Source organism: Leptonychotes weddellii, chromosome 16, assembly GCF_054177405.1.
Source record: "Leptonychotes weddellii isolate Sample4059 chromosome 16, ASM5417740v2, whole genome shotgun sequence".
NCBI lineage: Eukaryota > Metazoa > Chordata > Mammalia > Carnivora > Phocidae > Leptonychotes > Leptonychotes weddellii.
In genome coordinates this window covers 43448907-43467607 of record NC_138384.1, presented here as the reverse complement: position 1 = coordinate 43467607, position 18701 = coordinate 43448907, and the positions used below count along the sequence as shown (strand labels likewise).

At 54.5% G+C, this 18701-nt stretch overlaps 3 protein-coding genes across 3 annotated transcripts; 2 read left to right on the top strand and 1 right to left on the bottom strand.

Moving 5' to 3' along the window:
* Window positions 1-474: 474 nt before the first annotated feature.
* ERCC1 (ERCC excision repair 1, endonuclease non-catalytic subunit) lies at window positions 475-8508 on the top strand. Its single transcript, XM_081807096.1, has 5 exons — window positions 475-572; window positions 6396-6495; window positions 7696-7767; window positions 8007-8075; window positions 8401-8508. Exons 1-5 carry the CDS (start codon window positions 532-534, stop codon window positions 8449-8451), a joined length of 333 nt encoding a protein of 110 aa, XP_081663222.1. The 5' UTR covers window positions 475-531; the 3' UTR covers window positions 8452-8508.
* On the bottom strand, window positions 8342-11038 carry POLR1G (RNA polymerase I subunit G). Its single transcript, XM_006738536.3, is given in 4 exon segments — window positions 8342-8737; window positions 8740-10052; window positions 10411-10552; window positions 10932-11038. Coding segments are annotated over 4 exon segments (1566 nt in total). The 5' UTR covers window positions 10954-11038; the 3' UTR covers window positions 8342-8648.
* Window positions 11039-11330: 292 nt separating this feature from the next.
* PPP1R13L (protein phosphatase 1 regulatory subunit 13 like) lies at window positions 11331-18683 on the top strand. The gene is made up of 6 exons (XM_081807909.1): window positions 11331-11361; window positions 12580-12763; window positions 17276-17352; window positions 17458-17600; window positions 17974-18484; window positions 18574-18683. The coding sequence occupies exons 3-6, from the start codon at window positions 17298-17300 to the stop codon at window positions 18681-18683; spliced, it is 819 nt and encodes a 272-aa protein (XP_081664035.1). The 5' UTR covers window positions 11331-11361; window positions 12580-12763; window positions 17276-17297.
* Window positions 18684-18701: the final 18 nt, after the last annotated feature.

Sequence of the window (18701 nt, the reverse complement as noted above, 5' to 3'; positions counted from 1 at the left end):
TGTGGTCACCCCTTTATATCCTCCATCACGTACTCTGTGAATCACAATTCCTCAAGCCCTCTTTCCCCTCCCATCCTTTGGACAAGTTGTTCCCTATGTCTGGAATTCTGTTTTTGCTCTCCTTTGCCTCCTTCGCCCCTCCTCATCCTCCTTCAGGTCTCAGCTCAAATGTCCTTTCCTCCAGGAAGCTCTCTCTGATCCCCTAGGCAGGTCACCTGCTCCTGCTCTCCCATCCCAGTCCTGGTCACTCTGGCTCATCACTGTACGGGGACAGTTTTATCTACCTCATCAGACTGTGAGCCCCAGCAGGCGGAGCCTGGGCTGTCTTGGTTACTGTGGGGTCCCGGCATTGCCCAGCACAGGTGGGCACCCAGTCAGAGCTTAGGAAGTGTCAGTCGAGTGGAAGGTTCTTGGCATCCTAACCTACTGTGTTTTCAAGACTATAATCCCTTGCTTTCTACCAGATTTCTCATTCTGATTTTCTTTTCCATCCAGAAAGATCCTCAGCAGGCCCTCAAGGAGCTGGCCAAGATGTGCATCCTGGCTGACTGCACCCTGGTCCTTGCCTGGAGGTGAGACTGAGGCTCCCCACCCAGGTCAGGCTCTATCCCGAGAGTCATTCAGCTGCTCTGCCCCCGTAGACCTTTCCTTCTCCTGCCATGAACTCCCCATATGAGCCTGATCCAGGCACTGCCTCCCTCTGGGCCTCAATTTCTTCATCTTCATTAAGACCCTTTAAAATAGGGTCTTACTATCTTAGAGGGCTGTGGTTACAAAAGCAGGTGACGTAAATCAAATTGCCAGGACCATACCAGGCACTGATGAGTTAGACATAAAGTCTGTCTGAATAATTAATTCCACATCTAGGTTTCTAAAGATTATTTAGATTGGCTAATTTCTAATTGGAAAAAAGATATCCCTTCCTCACACCATAAAAAAAAAATTAAATCCTGACAAATTATAGACATTAAAAAAAGTGTTCAAGAAATCTTACAGGAGGATATTATAATCTTGGGGTAGGAAAATTCTTCTAAAGCAAGACCCAAAACCCCGAACCCAAAAGGAAAAGGTTGGCTGATTTGAGAATATTAAAACTCTAAAACTTCTGGGTAGTAAGAGATACTGTAAATAAAATTAAAAGACAAGTGACAAATTATGAAAAAGTACTTGCTGTGCATATATATATATATATATATATAAAATAAAGACTTAACATTTTTTTTTAAGATTTTATTTATTTATTTTGATAGAGAGAGACAACGAGAGAGGGAACACAAGCGGGGGGTGGTGGGAAAGGGAGAAGCAGGCTTCCCACGGAGCAGGGAGCCCGATGCGGGACTTGATCCCAGGACCCTGGGATCATGACCTGAGCCAAAGGCAGACGCCTAATGACTGAGCCACCCAGGTGCCCCAAGACTTAACATTTCTAATTTATATATGTACATATAAGTTATACAGTGTTAATATATTTAAATACTTATATGCACATATTTAAACCTATTATATATTTATCTATGTAAAGAAATTCCCACAGGTCAATAAGAGCCTAAATAAGAGTCTAATTCAGATTGCCAAAACACATGAAAAAAATATCAACCTTATAGCTTATCAAGAAAAAAGTAAATTTTATTTTATTCTATTTTTTTAAGATTTTATTTATTTGAGAGAGAGAGCACGAGTAGTGGGGGAGGGGCAGAGGCAGAGGGAGAAGCAGACTCTCTGCTGAGCAGGGAGCCCGATGCGGGGCTTGATCCCAGGACCCTGAGATCATGACCTGAGCTGAAGGCAGACGCTTAACCGACTGAGTCACCCAGGCGCCCGAAAAAAGTAAATTTTTTTTTTTTTAAAGATTTTATTTATTTATTTGAGAGAGAGAGAATGAGAGACAGAGAGCATGAGAGGGAGGAGGGTCAGAGGGAGAAGCAGACTCCCCGCCAAGCAGGGAGCCCGATGCGGGACTCGACCCCGGGACTCCAGGATCATGACCTGAGCCGAAGGCAGTCGTTTAACCAACTGAGCCACCCAGGCGCCCGAAAAAAGTAAATTTTAAAAAATGAGGTGCCGTCTTTCTCCCGTAAATTTGGTGAAAACGTCTCAGATGGATAGCATGAAACGGGCACCTGCGCGTTTGGTTGGTGGGAGACTTGATTGGCTATTTACACAAAATAGACACCGCTCTTCAATGCAGACATTCCCGCAGCAGGATTAGCCCTGCTTGCGTGTGCAGATGTCCATCCGCGATGACGTGGGCCATCACTGCACATCAGAGGGTGGGAACCAGAGTTGCAGAACCAAACAGTACCATATTTTTATTTATAGATAGAAGGGAGGAAAGGGGGCTGTGTTTCTGAACAGACACGTATGTAGATAAACTAGAAAGGGCTACAAAGGCTCCAGGCCCTGGACAGCGTTGACCTCTGGGGAGGGTATGAGGTCGGCAGTGATGGGGCTGGGGGGGGTGGGATTTACTCTCTCCGCTTCTGGCTTTCGTCCGAATATAGACTGGTTAGACTTTCCTTTGTTAAATAAATGGCGTGTTCATGTAGTTCTAAAATCAGAAGCGATACGAAAGCGGTTTGTGTGCATACATATATACATACGTGTATATGGGATATACACGGCATATTTGTAGGTGGCGACATAGACATATATGTGTGTTTGCTGTTCTGTGCCTTGCACTGTCGTGTCGTCACCTGGAAGTCTTTTCTTCGCTTTTTTTTTTTTTTAAAGATTTTATTTGATGAAGAAAGCGAGCGCAAGCACAAGCATGGGGGAGCGGCAGGCAGAGGGAGAGGGAGAAGCCCCGATGCAGGGCTCGATCCCAGGACCCTGGGATCATGACCTGAGCCGAAGGCAGATGCTTAACCGACTGAGCCTTCCAGGCGCCCCCCACCCACCCCGGAGTTTTTTTTCTCTATCAGTATAGAGAACAGCCACCTTCTTTTTTTATGGCTGTGTAGTATCCCGATATAGTGTTCACATTTTTAAAAATATTAATTTTTTTTTAAAGATTTTATTTATTTATTTGAGAGAGAGAGAGAGCATGAGCGGGGAGAGAGGGAGAAGCAGGCTCCCCGCAGAGCAGGGAGCCCGATGCAGGACTCAATCCCAGGACCCCGGGATCATGACCGAGCAGAAAGCAGACTCTTAATCGACTGAGCCACCCAGGCACCCCTAAAAATATTAATTTTTTAGAGCAGTTTTCAGTTTATAGAGAGTCATCAGGAAGTGCAGAGAGTTGCCACACAGCCTCTCTCCCCCTGAATGTGTTTTCTCCTATTATTTATATCTTGTATGAATTCGTGTGGTACATTTGTTACAACTCATGAGCCAATATTGATATATATATATATATATATTTTTACTTTTAAAGATTTTATTTATTTAAGAGAGAGCGGGGGAGCAGCAGAGGGAGAGGAAAAAGCAGGTACCCGGCCGAGCAGGGAGCCAGATGCGAGACTCGATCCCAGGACTCTGGGATCATGACCTGAACCGAAGGCAGATGCTTAACCAACTGAGCCACCCAGGCGCCCCATCCAGTATCGATATATTAACCAAAGCCCATAGCTTACATCAGGGTTCACGCTCTGTGTTGTACATTTTGTGGGTCGGTATGTGTCCATAATTACTGTACCACACAGAATAGGTGCACTGCCCTAAAGATTCCCCTGTGCTCTACTCATTTCATCCCTCCCACCCCCAAACCCCTCATCCTTTTAGTCTCCATAGTTTTGCCTTTTTCAGGATATCATATAGTTGGAATATACATATATATAGTATAGAATACGAGTATTGTCCTCGTGTGTAGAAAAAAAACCAACCCAGTTCTTCCCTAATGTGGGTCTTTTTCCTGTGTTGCTTTTACTACTCGTACAAAACACTTCACTTCTGGCCACCAGATGTGTCAAGCTTTTTCCCCGCCCAGCCGTTCTCTGCAACACCCGCCGGGTGTCCTATGATTTAACGCCAGTTCTGACGCCGTCTGCCCGGAGATGGCATCAGATCCCATAGGTGAAGGGCTCAGTCCAAGATCGCCCCCGACTTCAGTCGCCTGTCACAAGCCCAGCTTGTACTTCTGACCAGCCCGCTTCCAGGGACCCCCACCCCCACCCCCCGCCTCGGGTTCGGTTTGCTAGAGTGGCTCACAGAACTCAGGGTAACACATTTATTGGTTTAGTAAAGAATTTGTTAAAAGGTAAGAATCAACATCAAGATGGTGAGAGATATAGGATGAGATGTACAGAAGGGTCCTGAGCGCAGGAGCTTCTGTCCCTGTGGAATTGGGGTGCGTGACCCTCCCCGTGTTGACGTGTTTGCCCATCTGGAAGCTCTGAACCCCCTGGTATTGGGATTTTATGGCACAGTCAACTGTTAGTCCATTTCCAGCCCCTACATGGGTGGGGCTGAAAATCCCAAGCTTCTGATCAGTTCTGGTGACCAGCCCCCATCCAGCTCCCATCCAGGAGCCCACCCAGAGTCATCTCAATAGAACAGATATGGGGACGCCTGGGTGGCTCAGTTGGTTAAGCATCTGCCTTCAGCTCAGGTCGTGATTCTGTGGTCCTGGGATCGAGTCTTGCATTGGGCTCCCTGCTCAGCGGGGAGTCTGCTTCTCCCTCTTCCCCTACCCCAGTCACTCACTCTCTCAAATAAATAAAATCTTTAAAAAAAAAAAAATAGAACAAAGATGTTCCTACTGCTCTTTTCACTGAGGAATGTACAAGGGTCTCTGGAGCTCTGTGCTGGGAACCAGGGGCAGAGACCGTAGAAGTTTCCTCTTACCTCACGGAAGCCTTTTCAGATTGACTTCTCTCACTTAGCAATATGCTTCTAAGGTTCCTCCATGCCTTCTCATGGTTTGGTAGCTCACTCCTTACTGCTGAATATCCCATTGTCTGGATGCACATTCTTTCCCAGCTGTGTAATATTCCATCAGGCAGCCAGGCCGTGTCACGACCTTGAACTCACGACCCCGAGAGATCAAGAGTCGCATACTCTACCAATGGAGCCAGCCGAGCGCCCCCGTCTTAGATGTATATTAAAACAAAAGCAAGTGTAAACATTACTCTGTTTTGTGGGAAGTAGCATCATGTAAAGTTAAGGGTGCTGTTTCTCCTAGCCAGCTGTGTAATTTTGGGCAAGTGACTCCACCCCGCTGATCTGCTTCCCCCTCTGTATAATGGTTTGAAAATAATAAGTGCCTTATAGGAGCTCTCGGTTCTGGAAGCTTCTGAGCATGATGAGTTAGAGCAGCGCCTGGCATGCAGCTAGGCCCCCACAAGAGGGAATGTTTCCTATGTCTTTACATTCCAAATCATGGAATGTTTTGCAACCGTTAAATAAAAGAGGTCAAGCTCCTTCTGCTGACATGGAAAGACATCCTGCTTATATTGCAGAGTGCAAAAATGAAAGCAAATTCTAGAACCGGACACAGCGTGCTAACCTGAGGGTCCTGAACAAATTATTAAGAACCATAACAATAATCCTGCTGCAGTGAAAAGCCGCAAAGCCCATTTAACAAGGAAAAAAAATAGAATTAGAAAAATGAATGTTTCTTTCAAGAATATGAACTGTCACTTAATCAAAAAAACACTGCTTATTAGCTAGGATCTGAAGGCCAAGATGCCTCAACCCTGAATCCTTTATTTACTTCGACTCAACTCACTCTTCGCAAGTTCCCCAAACAAAAAAGGCCAGTTTCTTCCCAGCGCCAATAAACTTGAGTTACTTTCTTCCACACACAGATAGAGCCTTTTTAAGATTTGGTTATGTCACCTACCTCTGAAGCAGTCCGTTACATGTCAGAAGAACCCATGCCTGATGTGAAAATTAATGGCGATCATCAGGTCATGTTAGCTGCTATAAGATTCAGCAGTCAGCTCGCCCGCCTGCCCGCCCGCAGCCTTTCTCTCGAAGGCGTGCTAGATTAAAAACCGACAGTGGGAACTGAATGCCTCCTAAATTTGTCTTCCTGGGGTTGGGAAAAGAATAACAGTGTTTCTGGTTTTTTCTCCTTCTCAAACTCCACATACCCACTTCGCTTCCAGAATAGCTCACATTTCTTAAACAGGTCTCTGAGCCCCCAGCACCGTTCTAAGCGCTTGGAGCCAGTTCTACCATCCGCTCCACTTTACAGATGAGGAGACTGAGGCCCAGAGAGAGAAAATCACTGGCCCCGGGGTCACTCAGGTGGGAAGGGGGAACCTAAAGCCAACGGGTCAGGCTCTCAAGCTCTGCCCCTTAGCCAGCAAAGGTGCGCCTGGCCTGGGTTATCACCAGGGGACATTTAGAGGAGCAAAGTTTATTTTTTTCTCTATATTAGAGTTAGCGTCATAATGAACTGAATCTAAAACATGCCCCCCTCCTCCTGGCTGACCCGAATGTTCTCACCCCAGCCCTGAGGAGGCCGGGCGGTACCTGGAGACCTACAAGGCCTATGAGCAGAAGCCGGCGGACCTCCTGATGGAGAAGCTGGAGCAGGACTTCGTCTCCCGGGTGAGGGCACCGCACCTCCCCGCCTGGGCCTCCCCCAACTCCTTCCTGGGGCTTGAATCCAGCTTCTCCCCATCCCACCCTCAGCTCCCTCTCCCCTTTCTCACTCACACGGCAGCTAGAGGGGTCTTCCTAAGCATAAACTTCATTCTGCCCTCCCCAGCTCAAAACCCTCCCATGGCTCCCCAGTGCCTTCAGGGAAAGCCTGGCCTTCTCACCACACTCTACAAGGCCCTGCCTATTCTGCCCAGCAGCCCCGTCCGCCCCTGGCCTCGCATTCTGTCACTTCTCCCAGACCTGGCTCACTCCTCTAAGCTTGTGCCTTTTTGTTCCCTCTGCCCGACTACCCACCTAATCCCATCTTTCACATCTCAGCTCTGATGCCTCCTTCTCCAGGAAGCCCTCCCTGATCCCCAGGCCAGGTCTAGTGCCCCTGCTGGGGTGCCCCCCCCCACCCTGCCCATGTGGGTCACCACTGTCAGGAGCTGATCTGTCTCCCACACTGGACTGGGAACCCCAGGAGGGCCAGGCCGGGCTTCGTCTCTATTGCGTCCCCAGCACCACGCAGCACTCTGTGGGTGCTCAGGGAGTATTGGCTGAATGAAGTGTTTAACCTGGGCTCCAACGACTGAGTAATGGTGGACATCCACCACCACCCCTGAGGTGGGTACTATGAGGGCCCCCCACTAGCCTGAAAAGAGGCCCAGAGGGGTCAGTTCCCATGCCCAGGCCTCACAGGAAGTAAGCAATGGGCCCTGGTTTTGAACTCAGAGCCTGTGGTCTTCCCCTGGGCAGAACAACTCAGGAGAAATGGCATTTATCTTCTCATCATGTGACTGACACCCTCTCACCTAGTTGGGGCCCACTCTGAGATGAACTTATTTATTTATTTATTTAAATATTTTATTTATTTGAGAGAGCGAGCACAGTGTGGGGAGGAGCAAGAGGCAGGAGAAGCAGGCTCTGTGATGTGGGGCTCGATCCCAGGACCCTGGGATCATGACCTGAGCCGAAGGCAGACGCTTAACTGAGCCACCCAGGCGCCCTACTAAGATGAACTTTTAATCAAAGAAAAAGGCCATTTATTGAGCATGTCCTGCATGCAGGCAGTCTGGGGACACAGTGGTGACCCAGTGCTGCCCTGCGGGCTCACTCGCAGTCATTTCTCTTATGATGCATCTCTGCCTTGTCCTCCCCTTCCAGGTGACTGAATGTCTGACCACAGTGAAGTCAGTCAGTAAAACAGACAGCCAGACCCTTCTGACTACTTTTGGGGTAAGGAATGATTCCCTTATCCCAATGGCATTTTGAAACCCTTGCCTTTTCAAGGAACCCCCCACCCCACACACACCTGTTTCCTTCCACCTCACTGCCCCCTTCTCCCCATCCTTCCTGCCTCCCCTGCCCTCCCACAGGACCTCACCTCTTTCCAGGGATCTCCTAGACCCCTGATCAGCTGGGGCAGGGTAGTCTCGTGCTCCCCATCTCTGACCCTTCACTCCCACCTTCCTCAGTCTCTGGAACAGCTTGTGGCCGCATCGCGGGAAGATCTGGCTTTGTGCCCGGGCCTGGGACCCCAGAAGGTAAGAGCTGTGGAAATGGGCTTGAGGGGCCAGGGGCAGGAGGGAGCACCAAATAAATGGGACCTCAGATCCCAAAGCTCTAACAAGGTTTTGGAAGGCCCACAGTGCTTCTCCTACAGCTGGGGAAGACCGAGGCCCAGGGAAGGTGGGGAACAGCCCAAACTCACACAGCAAGTCTGGGACAGATTCAAGATCCGGCTCTTTCTCTCCTGGCCCCCAGAGCCCTGTCTGGTTGAGAGGGAAAGAAGCAAAGCCTACTGCGGATATAGCAAACAGATGGCTCATTTAATGACCCGCCCCTCCTTTCTTTCTTGCTCTCACCCAGGCCCGGAGGCTGTTTGATGTCCTACACGAGCCCTTCTTGAAAGTGCCCTGATGACCGCAGCTGTGAAGAAGGCCCTCGGTGTAATAATAAAGCCGTTTTCTGGCTCAGGCTGCTGCTGGCATGCTGGGGCAGTCACCGGGAGCGGGGGTGGGGTGGGGGTGGGGGAGTCCTCTGCGCTCACTCTCTGCTGGCCCAGGCGGTCACCTCCAGCTTTTCTTCACTGCAGCCCTCAGTTTCCCTGGAGGAGACTACACAGGATCCTGCTGTAGCTTCTTCCGCTTCTTCTCCCATCCTGCGGGAGCCACCTCCTCCCCCGACTCCAGACTCAGCGGCGGCTCGGCATCTCGTCCTGGGATGCCGTCTCTGGCACCCCACTCCCCTGGCCCCGCTTCTTCCTCTTCTTGGTGGGCGCCAGATCTGCCCTGGCCTCAGGCTCCCCCTCATCTGGCAGCTGCAGCTCCAGCACCTCCCCCTGTGGGTCACTCATCTCGGCCCTTGGCTCCGTTGCTTTGTGGCACCGTTCTTTCTTCTTCTTCTTCTTGGTGGATGGCTGCGGCTCAAGGTCCCCTGGTGGCTCAGGCTCCACCTGAGGCTCCCCCACCTCTGCCCCCGGCTCCCCCGCCGCGTTTTGCCATTTCTCTGTCTTCCTCCTCTTTTTGGTGGACGCCAGAGCTGCCTCAGCGTGAGGCTCAACTTCGTGTGGTAGTTCAGGCTCCATCACCCCCCCTGGGAGCTCCAGAGGGCCCATCTCCGGCTCTATCGCCTCGGTCCCTGGCTCCATCATTACTTTGTACCCCTTTTCTTTTTTCTTCTTCTTGGAGGATGGCAGCGGGTTGGCTTCCTCCCGTGGCCGCAGCTGCAGCGGAGACTCGGCCGGCATCCCTTCCCCTGGCTCCCTCCCTTCTGTCCCCTTCTGCCTCTTCCTCTTCCTGGTGGGAGAGAAGACTGTCGCTTCCAGAGGCTCCCTTTTAATTGTGAGTTCCGGCTCCGCCGGCTTTTCTTCAGGCGCCGGTGTCTGCTCTTCTGGTTCAACCGTTTCTGCCCCTTTGGGCTTCTTTTTCTTCTTCTTGGTGGTGGACAGAAACGGTGCCCCCAGGGGCTCCGACATCTCAGCCATGGGTTCTGCTGCTACGGGCTCCATCACCTCTAGTTGTTTTAGCTCCTGTTTTTTTTTCTTCTTCCCCACATCCACCCCTGGGGACCCCAAAGCTGTGTCCACCTCCAGGGCCCCAAGCCCATTCACCGCCTCCTGGGGAACTGAGGCCTCTGGTATATGGCTCTTCTTCTTCCTCTTCCTTGAGGCTGGTGACCTCAGTGCCAAGACTGATCCAGGCCCTGTTACCGGGAGGCTACCTCCAAAGGCACAGAACCGAGGCCTCAGGCCAGGGGGGATCTGTGGTGGGGGGCTTGCTGGGATGGGCTGCAGCAGGGTCCCGGACGGGGATTCTTGGGGACCGTCAAAGATCCTTAGGCTGCCCTGGGGGGCTGGTGCACAGGTGAGTCCGCCTCCCGCTTCCCCTGAGGGAGCCAGCAGGATTGCTTCTCCAGCCTGGGGGCCGCTGCTTCTGAGGACCCGGTAGCGGTGCCGCTTGCCCGCCAACTTGCCCTTCACAATCCGGGAGCCCAAGAGAGGCACTAGCCGCCCATTGAGGCTGAAAGGAGAAAGCAGAAGAAGGCAGAAGCTTCATCAGATTCCAATGGTGAAAGGGAGGAAAGGAGCTGAGAAACAGCATTTTTTAAAAAAGGTTTATTCATCCATTTGAGAGAGAGGGAGCACCAGCATGGGAGAGGGGCAGAGGAAGAGGGAGAAGCCAACTCTCGCTGAGTGGGGAGCCAGATACCGGGCTTGATCCCAGGACCCTGAGATCATGACCTGAGCCAAAATCAGACTCTTAACCAACTGAGCTACCCAGGCGCCCTGAATGCCTGAGGAAAGCCCCTCTAAATTCCACCCAAATTCAGCCACTGCGGTGGGGCGTATTCCCCAGGAGGTGGCCTGGGACCACTCACCAGTCTGGGGCGAAGTCTATAGGAGCCTGGATAAGCCACAGTTCCGTATCTGGATCCCTTAACACCTCCAAAGAGAAACGAGTGGGCTCTGAAGCTGGGGACGTCGCGGTAAAGTTGGGGGGACAGGAGAACAGAGCAGCACCTGCAGAAGAGGAAACGGGAGCCTGTTGACACTTCCCCGCGGATCCAATCCTCCAGGAGGATTTTAATTGTCTCGGCCCATTGGTCTCGGCCTCCTGAGCGCCTCAATCCCCTCACCCGGCCTCTTCTCTCCTGCCTGTTCCCCAGAGGCACCCCAATGTCCACCGAGCCAATTCCTGGGGGCGCCCTTCCCTCCACCGGTAGTTTCCCCCACCCCATACCCTCCCTCAGACCGAAGTCCCTTCCTCGCGGGAAATACTCTCTCCGCAGGTCCTGTCTCTGGGAACGTCCGTCTTTCCGTCCGCATGCCCCCGGGAGCCCCTTTCTCCTCCAGGCAGCCAACTCTTTGCACCCCGCCAGCCCGCCCGGATGCCACTCACCGCCGGACGGGGTCCCCGCCATGCCGGGACCCAAACCTCCCTCAGACCTAGCCGCCAAGAGCCGGGGAGCGGCGCTGCTGACCACGTGGAACGGGGTGGGGGTGGGGCTTCATCCGGGAGCGCCCATGTGGTGCGGGAGCGCGGGGGTGTCGCTCAGGGCCCGCTCGCTCTCCGAGCAGAACTGGGGAGAATTTCCACTTGTGCAGAGCAGATAACCCAGGAAGACGTCTTTTCCCGAAAATGTGCTCCCCAAAGCAGCTGCTTGGCTGCTTGGCAGGAGTTAGAGCCTCACCGGGTCCCTACGGGTATACCCCCCAATCTCCCAGACATTATTTGCTCCAACGTCGCCTTAAAGGGGCAGCCACATTGGTAGCTCCCAACTCTTAAAGAGACAGGAAGCTCGAGTGGTCTGAGATTCTTAAAGAGACAGGTAAGAGTCTAGGTTGGCAGGGCCGTGCTTTCAGTGTTACAATCCCTTCTTGGGAGGCCCAGATGCCTGGGAAATTCAGAACTTGAGTGGGACAAGTGGGAAAATGGAGAAATGGGATAATTCCTCCGGAGGGCGTGAAGTACCAGCTTAGGGGCGGGGCTTCTGAACTCCTAGGGAGCGGGAAACGTTGGGGGAGGAGCCTGTGGGCCTCGGGGCGGGGCCTCCAGACTCGAGCTAAACACGCGTGGGGCGGTGCGGGCTAGGGGCGGGGTTTGTGGACCAAATGAGACAGATAGATCCCCCCGAGGACTTAGTCTAGTGCGTGGGGGACATTCCCGAAGGCTTTGAGGATGGGAGAGGGAGAAGAAGGCTTGATCAGCTCCCTTTCTCCGCCGGGGTGGGGGGGGGCGCGTGTAAACAGCGGCACGTGGACACAGATTTGGGGTTCGCGTCCACGCCCCTTTCCACAGAGACCGCACCGCTTGGGGCAGCGGGCGGAGCCGCAGGACGGCGGCTAGACAGGGTGACCCGACTGCATTCCTGGCCGGTGTGTCAGCGCCACTTCCCGCCCCCTCTGCCGTGATTTCGGATCCTATTCGAGAATTGGGGCGTCCCCGTTTCTCAGGGTGTGAGCGGCTACCCAGAGCGGAAAGAGGGTCAGGGGAAGGGGACGCGTTCCTTCAGCCGGGGATCACCAGGCAGTTCCCCAGCGTGGGCGAGACACCCGGGCGCCGCCCCTGCGGGCTCCGAACTACAATTCCCAGAGGACGCGAGGAGGGGAGCCGCCCGACGTCCATCGCGGAAGCTGCTGGGGATTGTAGTCCCAGCCTACGACTTTGGACTCAGTTGCTGGGAAAATCTGTAAAGATCCAACCCATCCTTTTTATCGACGGGGAGATCGAGGCTCAGAGACTCGAGGGGATACTGATTTAGCGAGGCTCTCTTCTCGCCTTAGGGGCAGGGCATGTGAGTCTTCCCCAGCCTCTAACCTTCTACCCCTTTGGTGGCGTCCACATCTTTCTAGAAGGGGGAAACTAAGCCTGGAGGGATGGGGCAGGGATTCAGGAGGCTGTCTCCCTCAGTCACCGCGAGGTTAAAGTCGATTCTGTCTACGTGGTCCGGTCGCCCTCGGCTTCCGGACCTCGCCCTTTCTGTCTGTGAAATGGACTTTGGATGATTCCCAATGGGAACGTCTCAGGCTGCGTACTGCCCCTCCAGGACTACAAGTCCCAAGGTGCTCGAGGCGACCCCTACTCCCCCTCCCCTCCGGGACCCGCCTCCCTCCAGCCGGAGTCACGTCGTCTAACCTGTTCCCGGCGCCTGCCCCGCCCCGTCCTGCGCTCCCCGCAGCAGGAGCCGGAGCCGGAGGAAGTCCCCCGGTGCCAGGATCTCCCCGGGATCCGTGAGTTCCACCCCCCTGGGGTCCAGCGGCTCTGGAGGAGGCCGACACCGCGTCCCTGGGAGGACTGGGAGGGGACTCGGACGCCGAGTCCCAGGGTGGAATTGGGGGGGTGCGCAGATGCCAGGGTCCTTCGAAGGAAAGAACTCATATTTACTGGGCAAAAGTAAAGGGAACTCTGATGCCTGAGTTCTTGGGATGGAGGGCTCGGACGCCATGGTCCCGGGGAGACGCTGGAGCTGGGACTCCTGAATCCCACGAATTGGGTGTTCTCAGAAGCCTGAGTCTTTGAGGAGAATTGGGGTATCAGATGCCTGAGTCCCGGGTAGAAATGACAAGACTCGGACTGTTGGGGCTCTGGAAAGGGCGGCCATCCCTGACGCCCTCCAGCTGCTTTCTCCACCGAGCCTCTAGGTCTCGAGGCAGAATTAGGAGTGGGATGGGGATAGTGGAACTCGGGGCCCCGAAATGTAGCAGGACAAGCCCCCGAGGTCCCTCTGGAGGCTGGGTTCCGGCGCTCCCTACGCTTTCCGGCTCTGGGGTGGGGGCCGGGGGAGGGGGGACCGCGGCAGCTCTCCAACCTGCGTGCGGCTGCGAGATCCCCAACATATCATTAACTGGGGCGTCAGACCTGCCTAACCAGAGGAGGGACCTCCACCCCAGGGCGCCCCCTCGTGGGGGCGGGAGCCTCCCATTACCCCTTGGAGGTGGGAGATACTTGGGGTTTGCAGGGGGTTCTAGAACCCAGGGCAGAATTCCAGAAGGTGGGATTGGATTCTGGGAGGCTTGCATGGCTGGGCACTACACAGGCACGACAGAGAGGACAGGGGTAAACTGAGGCTAAGAGGTCACACAGGTAGAGTTGATTAGCGTTTGGCCCCTTCTGAGCAGCTGTCTCAGATAGCAGAGCTGATCAGAGTTTGGCTTCCTCTTTCTTCTGCAGCTGTCTGGGGGACGGGATTCCATCCATTCCCACCAGATTTTCTGACTAACCTCCCCCACTCCTAGGGCTCCACGCCCTGACCCTGAGGTGAGAAATGTCACCTCCACCCCCATCTGTCTGACCTGAGGTAGTGTGGGAGATAAGCGAGGGATAGAGGCTAATTCTGGAGGTGTGTGTCTGTCCTTGAAGCGGGGGAGGGCAGGGACTGGCTGTCTCCCCCTTCTCTCCACCCCCATGCGTCATGTGAGGGGATTGAACAAGGGGGTGGGGGAGGCAGGGGGTTCTGATGAGAGAGGGAAGAACTTCCTAATTGTCTGGGCTTGAAGGGCATTCGGTGATAGCCTGAGATGAAATTAAAAATAATAACCAACCATGGCTGCCAAGACAGAGCTCACAGCGTGCCAGGCTCAGCGCTGGTAGGTAGATGGTTCCCACTGTCTACAGAGGTCTCAGGCAACTGCCCAAAGGTGGCTTGCTGACTCCACCCCAGGCAATGACTTCTCTCTACTCCACTGGGGAAACTAAGGCTGGAGAGCCCACACCCTGGACTTTTGCCACCTTCTCTGTGGGATCTTCCAGGGCACATGTACCCCTCTGCCAGAATTTTTGGGCATGACCACGAGCCAGAACTCACTAATGTACAGGGAGAATTTAGGGTTTAGGAAGCTGAGACTCCAGAGGTCAAAACCCAGGGCTTTTAGACTCAGAAAGAGTTGAAAGGGCTCTTTTGGGGAAAAAACAAGATTCCTCTGGGTCTTGAGCCCTCACTGTGTGGTAGATCCTATGTTATCTTAAAGAACAGCCAAGGAAGGTCAGTAATTAAGAATCCTATGTGTGAACTTTATTTGGTGCCCTGCGTTGTTCTAAACACTGTACATAAGTTATGTCACTCAAACCTCACACCCTTCTGAGGAGAAGGTACTAATTCTCCCATCATACACACCAGGAAACTGAGGCACAGAGAAACTATATAACTAGGGTAGAGACTTAGAGAGGGGGAAGGCCCTAGCTTGTTCCACAGTCGTCCACCGAGGGGAAAACCAAGTCCCGGAGAGGGTGGGGTCTCTTCCAGCGTCAGTCTGTCCGGACAGAAATGTAGGAGTCCAACCCGGGTATTCCCAGCCTAGCCTGGTGCTCTGTCTCGGTTCCCACTGGGGATGATGATTCCTCCAGGAAGCCCCCGGGATCCTTAACCCCGAAGAACTTGCTTGGCCTGGCCGTGTGCACGAGTCCGGGGGACCGAGAGTTAGGGGTGGAGGGGAAGGGGAGGAATGGGAGCTGGGGTTAGAGGGTACCCAGGGGTGGACTAGAGCCCGCAGGAGGGGGAGCGGGAGCTGGAGGTGCAGGGCTGAGGCCTGGGAACGGAGGCGCGGCCCGCGCCGCCCCTGCGCCCCGCCCTTGCGCCCCGCCCGGCCCCGCTCCCCTGCCGCGGGAGGTGAGGCACCTGCCCAGGCCCGCAGCGCATTCCCGGGGTCTGAGCTCAGGCGCTGTCCGCCCGCGGGCCGTGACCCGGAGCGCCCCCTCGTGGCCCCGACAACCCCTCTGCCCGCGCCAGCCCTGGGAGGGTCCCACGCCCAGCCTTGGCATTTCCTTAGAGCCAGAAGATGTCAGCGTGGGATCGGAGAGTCTTAGAAATTTGGGAACCCTGAAATCCCCCGAAAGAACATCTCGCTGCCAGAATGCTGGCACCGGAGGCTGCATAGAATTGTTCGTTTTCCTATTTTAACAGACGCAGAGTGTTTCCTGTGTATCTGAGCTTCTAAAAGCCCCGAGTTCTGATTCCTGGAGTCCATACTTTCTGAGGCCTGAATTCTCAGAGCCTTAATTCCTCTTGCACCTTCTGGCCAGTTGGATCCTCACTATAGTCCATAGCTTCATTTTACAGATCAAGAGGCACTCTTGTCAGGGTCAGTGGTGCCACCAGATTTGAACCCTGGAAGTCTGGCTCCTTACTTGTGATCTTACCCACTCCCCTGACCGTGCATTCAGCTAGACTTTTAGGGCAGCGGAATCCTGGGATAGATAGAACATGGTGCAGGAAGATGGAGAAATCGAAGCTAGCAAAACTGGAGAATTCTAGAATGTTCCAAAGATAGAATCTTGGACTCAGAACTTTTGGACAGGAGACTCTCAAGCTGAGAGTTTTAGGCTCTGTAGAGCTTTAATAACAACCTCAAAGTCCTTACTATTTCAGAATCTAGGCCTCTGAGAGATTTAAGAGGCCTCTTAGAATTGCTGATTTGCCTCCTCCTTTCACTGTTGGGGAAACTGAGGCCCGAGGAGTGAATGGGACTTGTTGCCCAAGGTCACACGCTCCCAGCACACCCAAATGAACCACCAGCCCCAACAGGTTCTGTTCCGAGGCTTCCCAGACAGAGGCCAGAATCAGCATGTCCCAGGCCGCCCCGCTGCCCACGCCTGCACCTCCAAAGCTAAGCGGTTGGTGCAGCCTGGGGAGGTGGCCGAGGTGGCGGGCGTGGTGGCTACCATGGGGATGGGGATGGTGCTGGCTTGACTGGTTCCTTGTGGCCTGGCTCCTTCCCACTGAGCCAGTGACCACAGCAGCCCAGCCACCCCCAGCCACCTCCCTGTTCTTCCTGTGAACACTGGGTCCCCATGAACAAGGTCGACTCTGGGGAGAGGAAGCTGAGTGGTCCCTGCCCTCTGGGACTCTTCCAAGTCTGGTCGAGGCGACCTAGACTAACAAGTTGGATCCAGGTGTGAAACCTAATACTGCCGACTCCTTGCAAGCTGATCTTGAACAAATAGTTCTTAGCCCCATTTTTTTGCCTGCTACTGTGACTTTGACCATTAAATGTGGTATCGGATGCAAGCCTTTGGCACAGTTCTAGGAGGCTGTGGCCCCTCAGTTAATAGTTGTTATTTTATTTCATTATCCCCTCAAGCAACTATCACAGGCACACAGTAGGCAGCACAATTATTATTTTAAAAAATATATCCCTAGTGGGGCCCCTGGGTGGCTCAGTCAGTTAAGCATCTGCCTTTGGCTCAGGTCATGATCCCAGTGGTCCCGGGGTCGAGTGCTAAGTCGGCCTCCCTGCTTGGCAGCCTGCTTCTCCCTCTGCTTCTGCTGCTCCCCCTGCTTGTGCGCACGTGTGCTCGCTCTCTCTCTCTAAAAAATACATAAAATCTTCAAAAAAATTAAAAGATCCCTAACATAAAAGAAATGATATCCCTAACATCTAGCATAGGGTCTCCTGGCCCTAGTAGGCCCTCAGTAGTTGACAGTTACTTTTGCCTCCTTTGTTCCCCCAAATGCCTGGCACACAGTAGGTAATCAGTGCATAATTGTTGAAGGAGTGATTCAAGGCTTATTAGGACTGACCTAGAAAGACGAACAAGGAGCTACGTAAAGAGAGTGAATTGTCCAGAGGCATCCAGGAGGATTTGAAGGAGTGGGCATTTTCCAGCCAGGGAAGTGGAGGGGCATAGTGCTTCCAGTGGAAGGAGCTAGGAGAGTCAAGGCTCTGTCTTGCTGCTCTACGACCCCTGGTTCCCTGGGGGCGGGGTCTGAGAAGGCTTCCCACCCACCCACCCACACACCTCCGCAGGCGCCCCGCTTCCGCCGGCACCATGGACAGCGAGGCATTCCAGAGCACGAGGGACCTTCTGGACCTGAACTTCCAGTGTGAGCTGGGGTAGGGGGCGGGACTTGCCCCGGAGAGGCCCTCAAGGGTGGAGGCGGGGCGCTGCCCGGAGGCCCGGGTCCTTACCCCTACTCCCACCTGCCCAGCTCTGGCCATGAAGCACATGGACCTGAAGCAGATGGAGCTGGATACAGCGGCGGCCAAGGTGGACGAACTGACCAAACAGCTGGAGTCGCTGTGGTCAGACTCGCCCACGCCTCCCGGCTCACAGGCTGGAGCCCCACCTAGGGTGAGCCTACTCGCCTCGGTCCCCACCTTGGCCCCCAAAGCCAGCTTCTTTCTGCCTGGGGTTCTGCCCCATTGGGTTGTACAGGCCGTGGGCTATTTAAGAGCACTTGAAAGAGGGGACCAGTATAAATGGACATCTCACAGGACCCTTGGAAGAAAAGGGTCTTTTTCTAAGAGGCAGAAGGACACCGTACCGGCTAGCCTCAGCCCTGATTTCAAGGCTGCCTTAGCAGTACCGCTCACCAGGGCTCCCTATGCCTGACTCTCCGGCCCCGGTCCAACTCCCCTAGGTTAACTTCCGATGACCTCTTTTGATCTACTAACCCCCCTCCTAATGTCTCCTTTGACCCCTCAATGTCCCGGCCTCCCCACAGTGGTCCCGGTACAGCTCCAGCCCGGTCCCCGAGCCCTTCAGCAGCCGCGGGTCTCCCCGGAAGGTGGCCACCGACGGTGCGGACACCTCGTTCGGACGCTCCGAGAGCGCCCCGGCTTTGCACCCCTACAGCCCGCTGTCCCCCAAAGGCCGGCCCTCGTCACCGCGCACCCCGCTCTACCTGCAGCCGGATTCCTACGGCAGCCTGGACCGCGCGCCCTCGCCCCGGCCCCGCCCCTTCGATGGCGCAGGCAGTTCCCTCGGCCGTGCGCCCTCCCCGCGGCCCGGATCGGGCCCGCTCCGCCAGCAGGGTCCCCCCACGCCCTTCGACTTCCTGGGCCGCGCTGGTTCCCCGCGGGGCAGCCCTCTGGCCGAGGGGCCCCAGGCCTTCTTCCCCGAGCGCGGGCCCTCGCCACGCCCCCAGACTTCAGCCTACGATGCGCCAGTGGCCTTTGGGAGCCCCCTCCTGGGCGCGGGCGGTAGCGCTTTCGCCCCACCTCTGCGCGCTCAAGGTGAACGAGGGGGCCTCCTTTGGGGGGTGGGAAGGATGCAGGCCTGGGACCAGTCTCCCGGTACATCCCGATTCGCCACCTCTCCCTAGACGACTTAACGCTGCGCCGGCGGCCCCCCAAAGCCTGGAATGAGTCTGACCTGGACGTGGCATACGAGAAGAAACCTTCACAGACAGCGAGCTACGAACGTGAGTGGTAGGAGGCTGGGGGGGGGGGG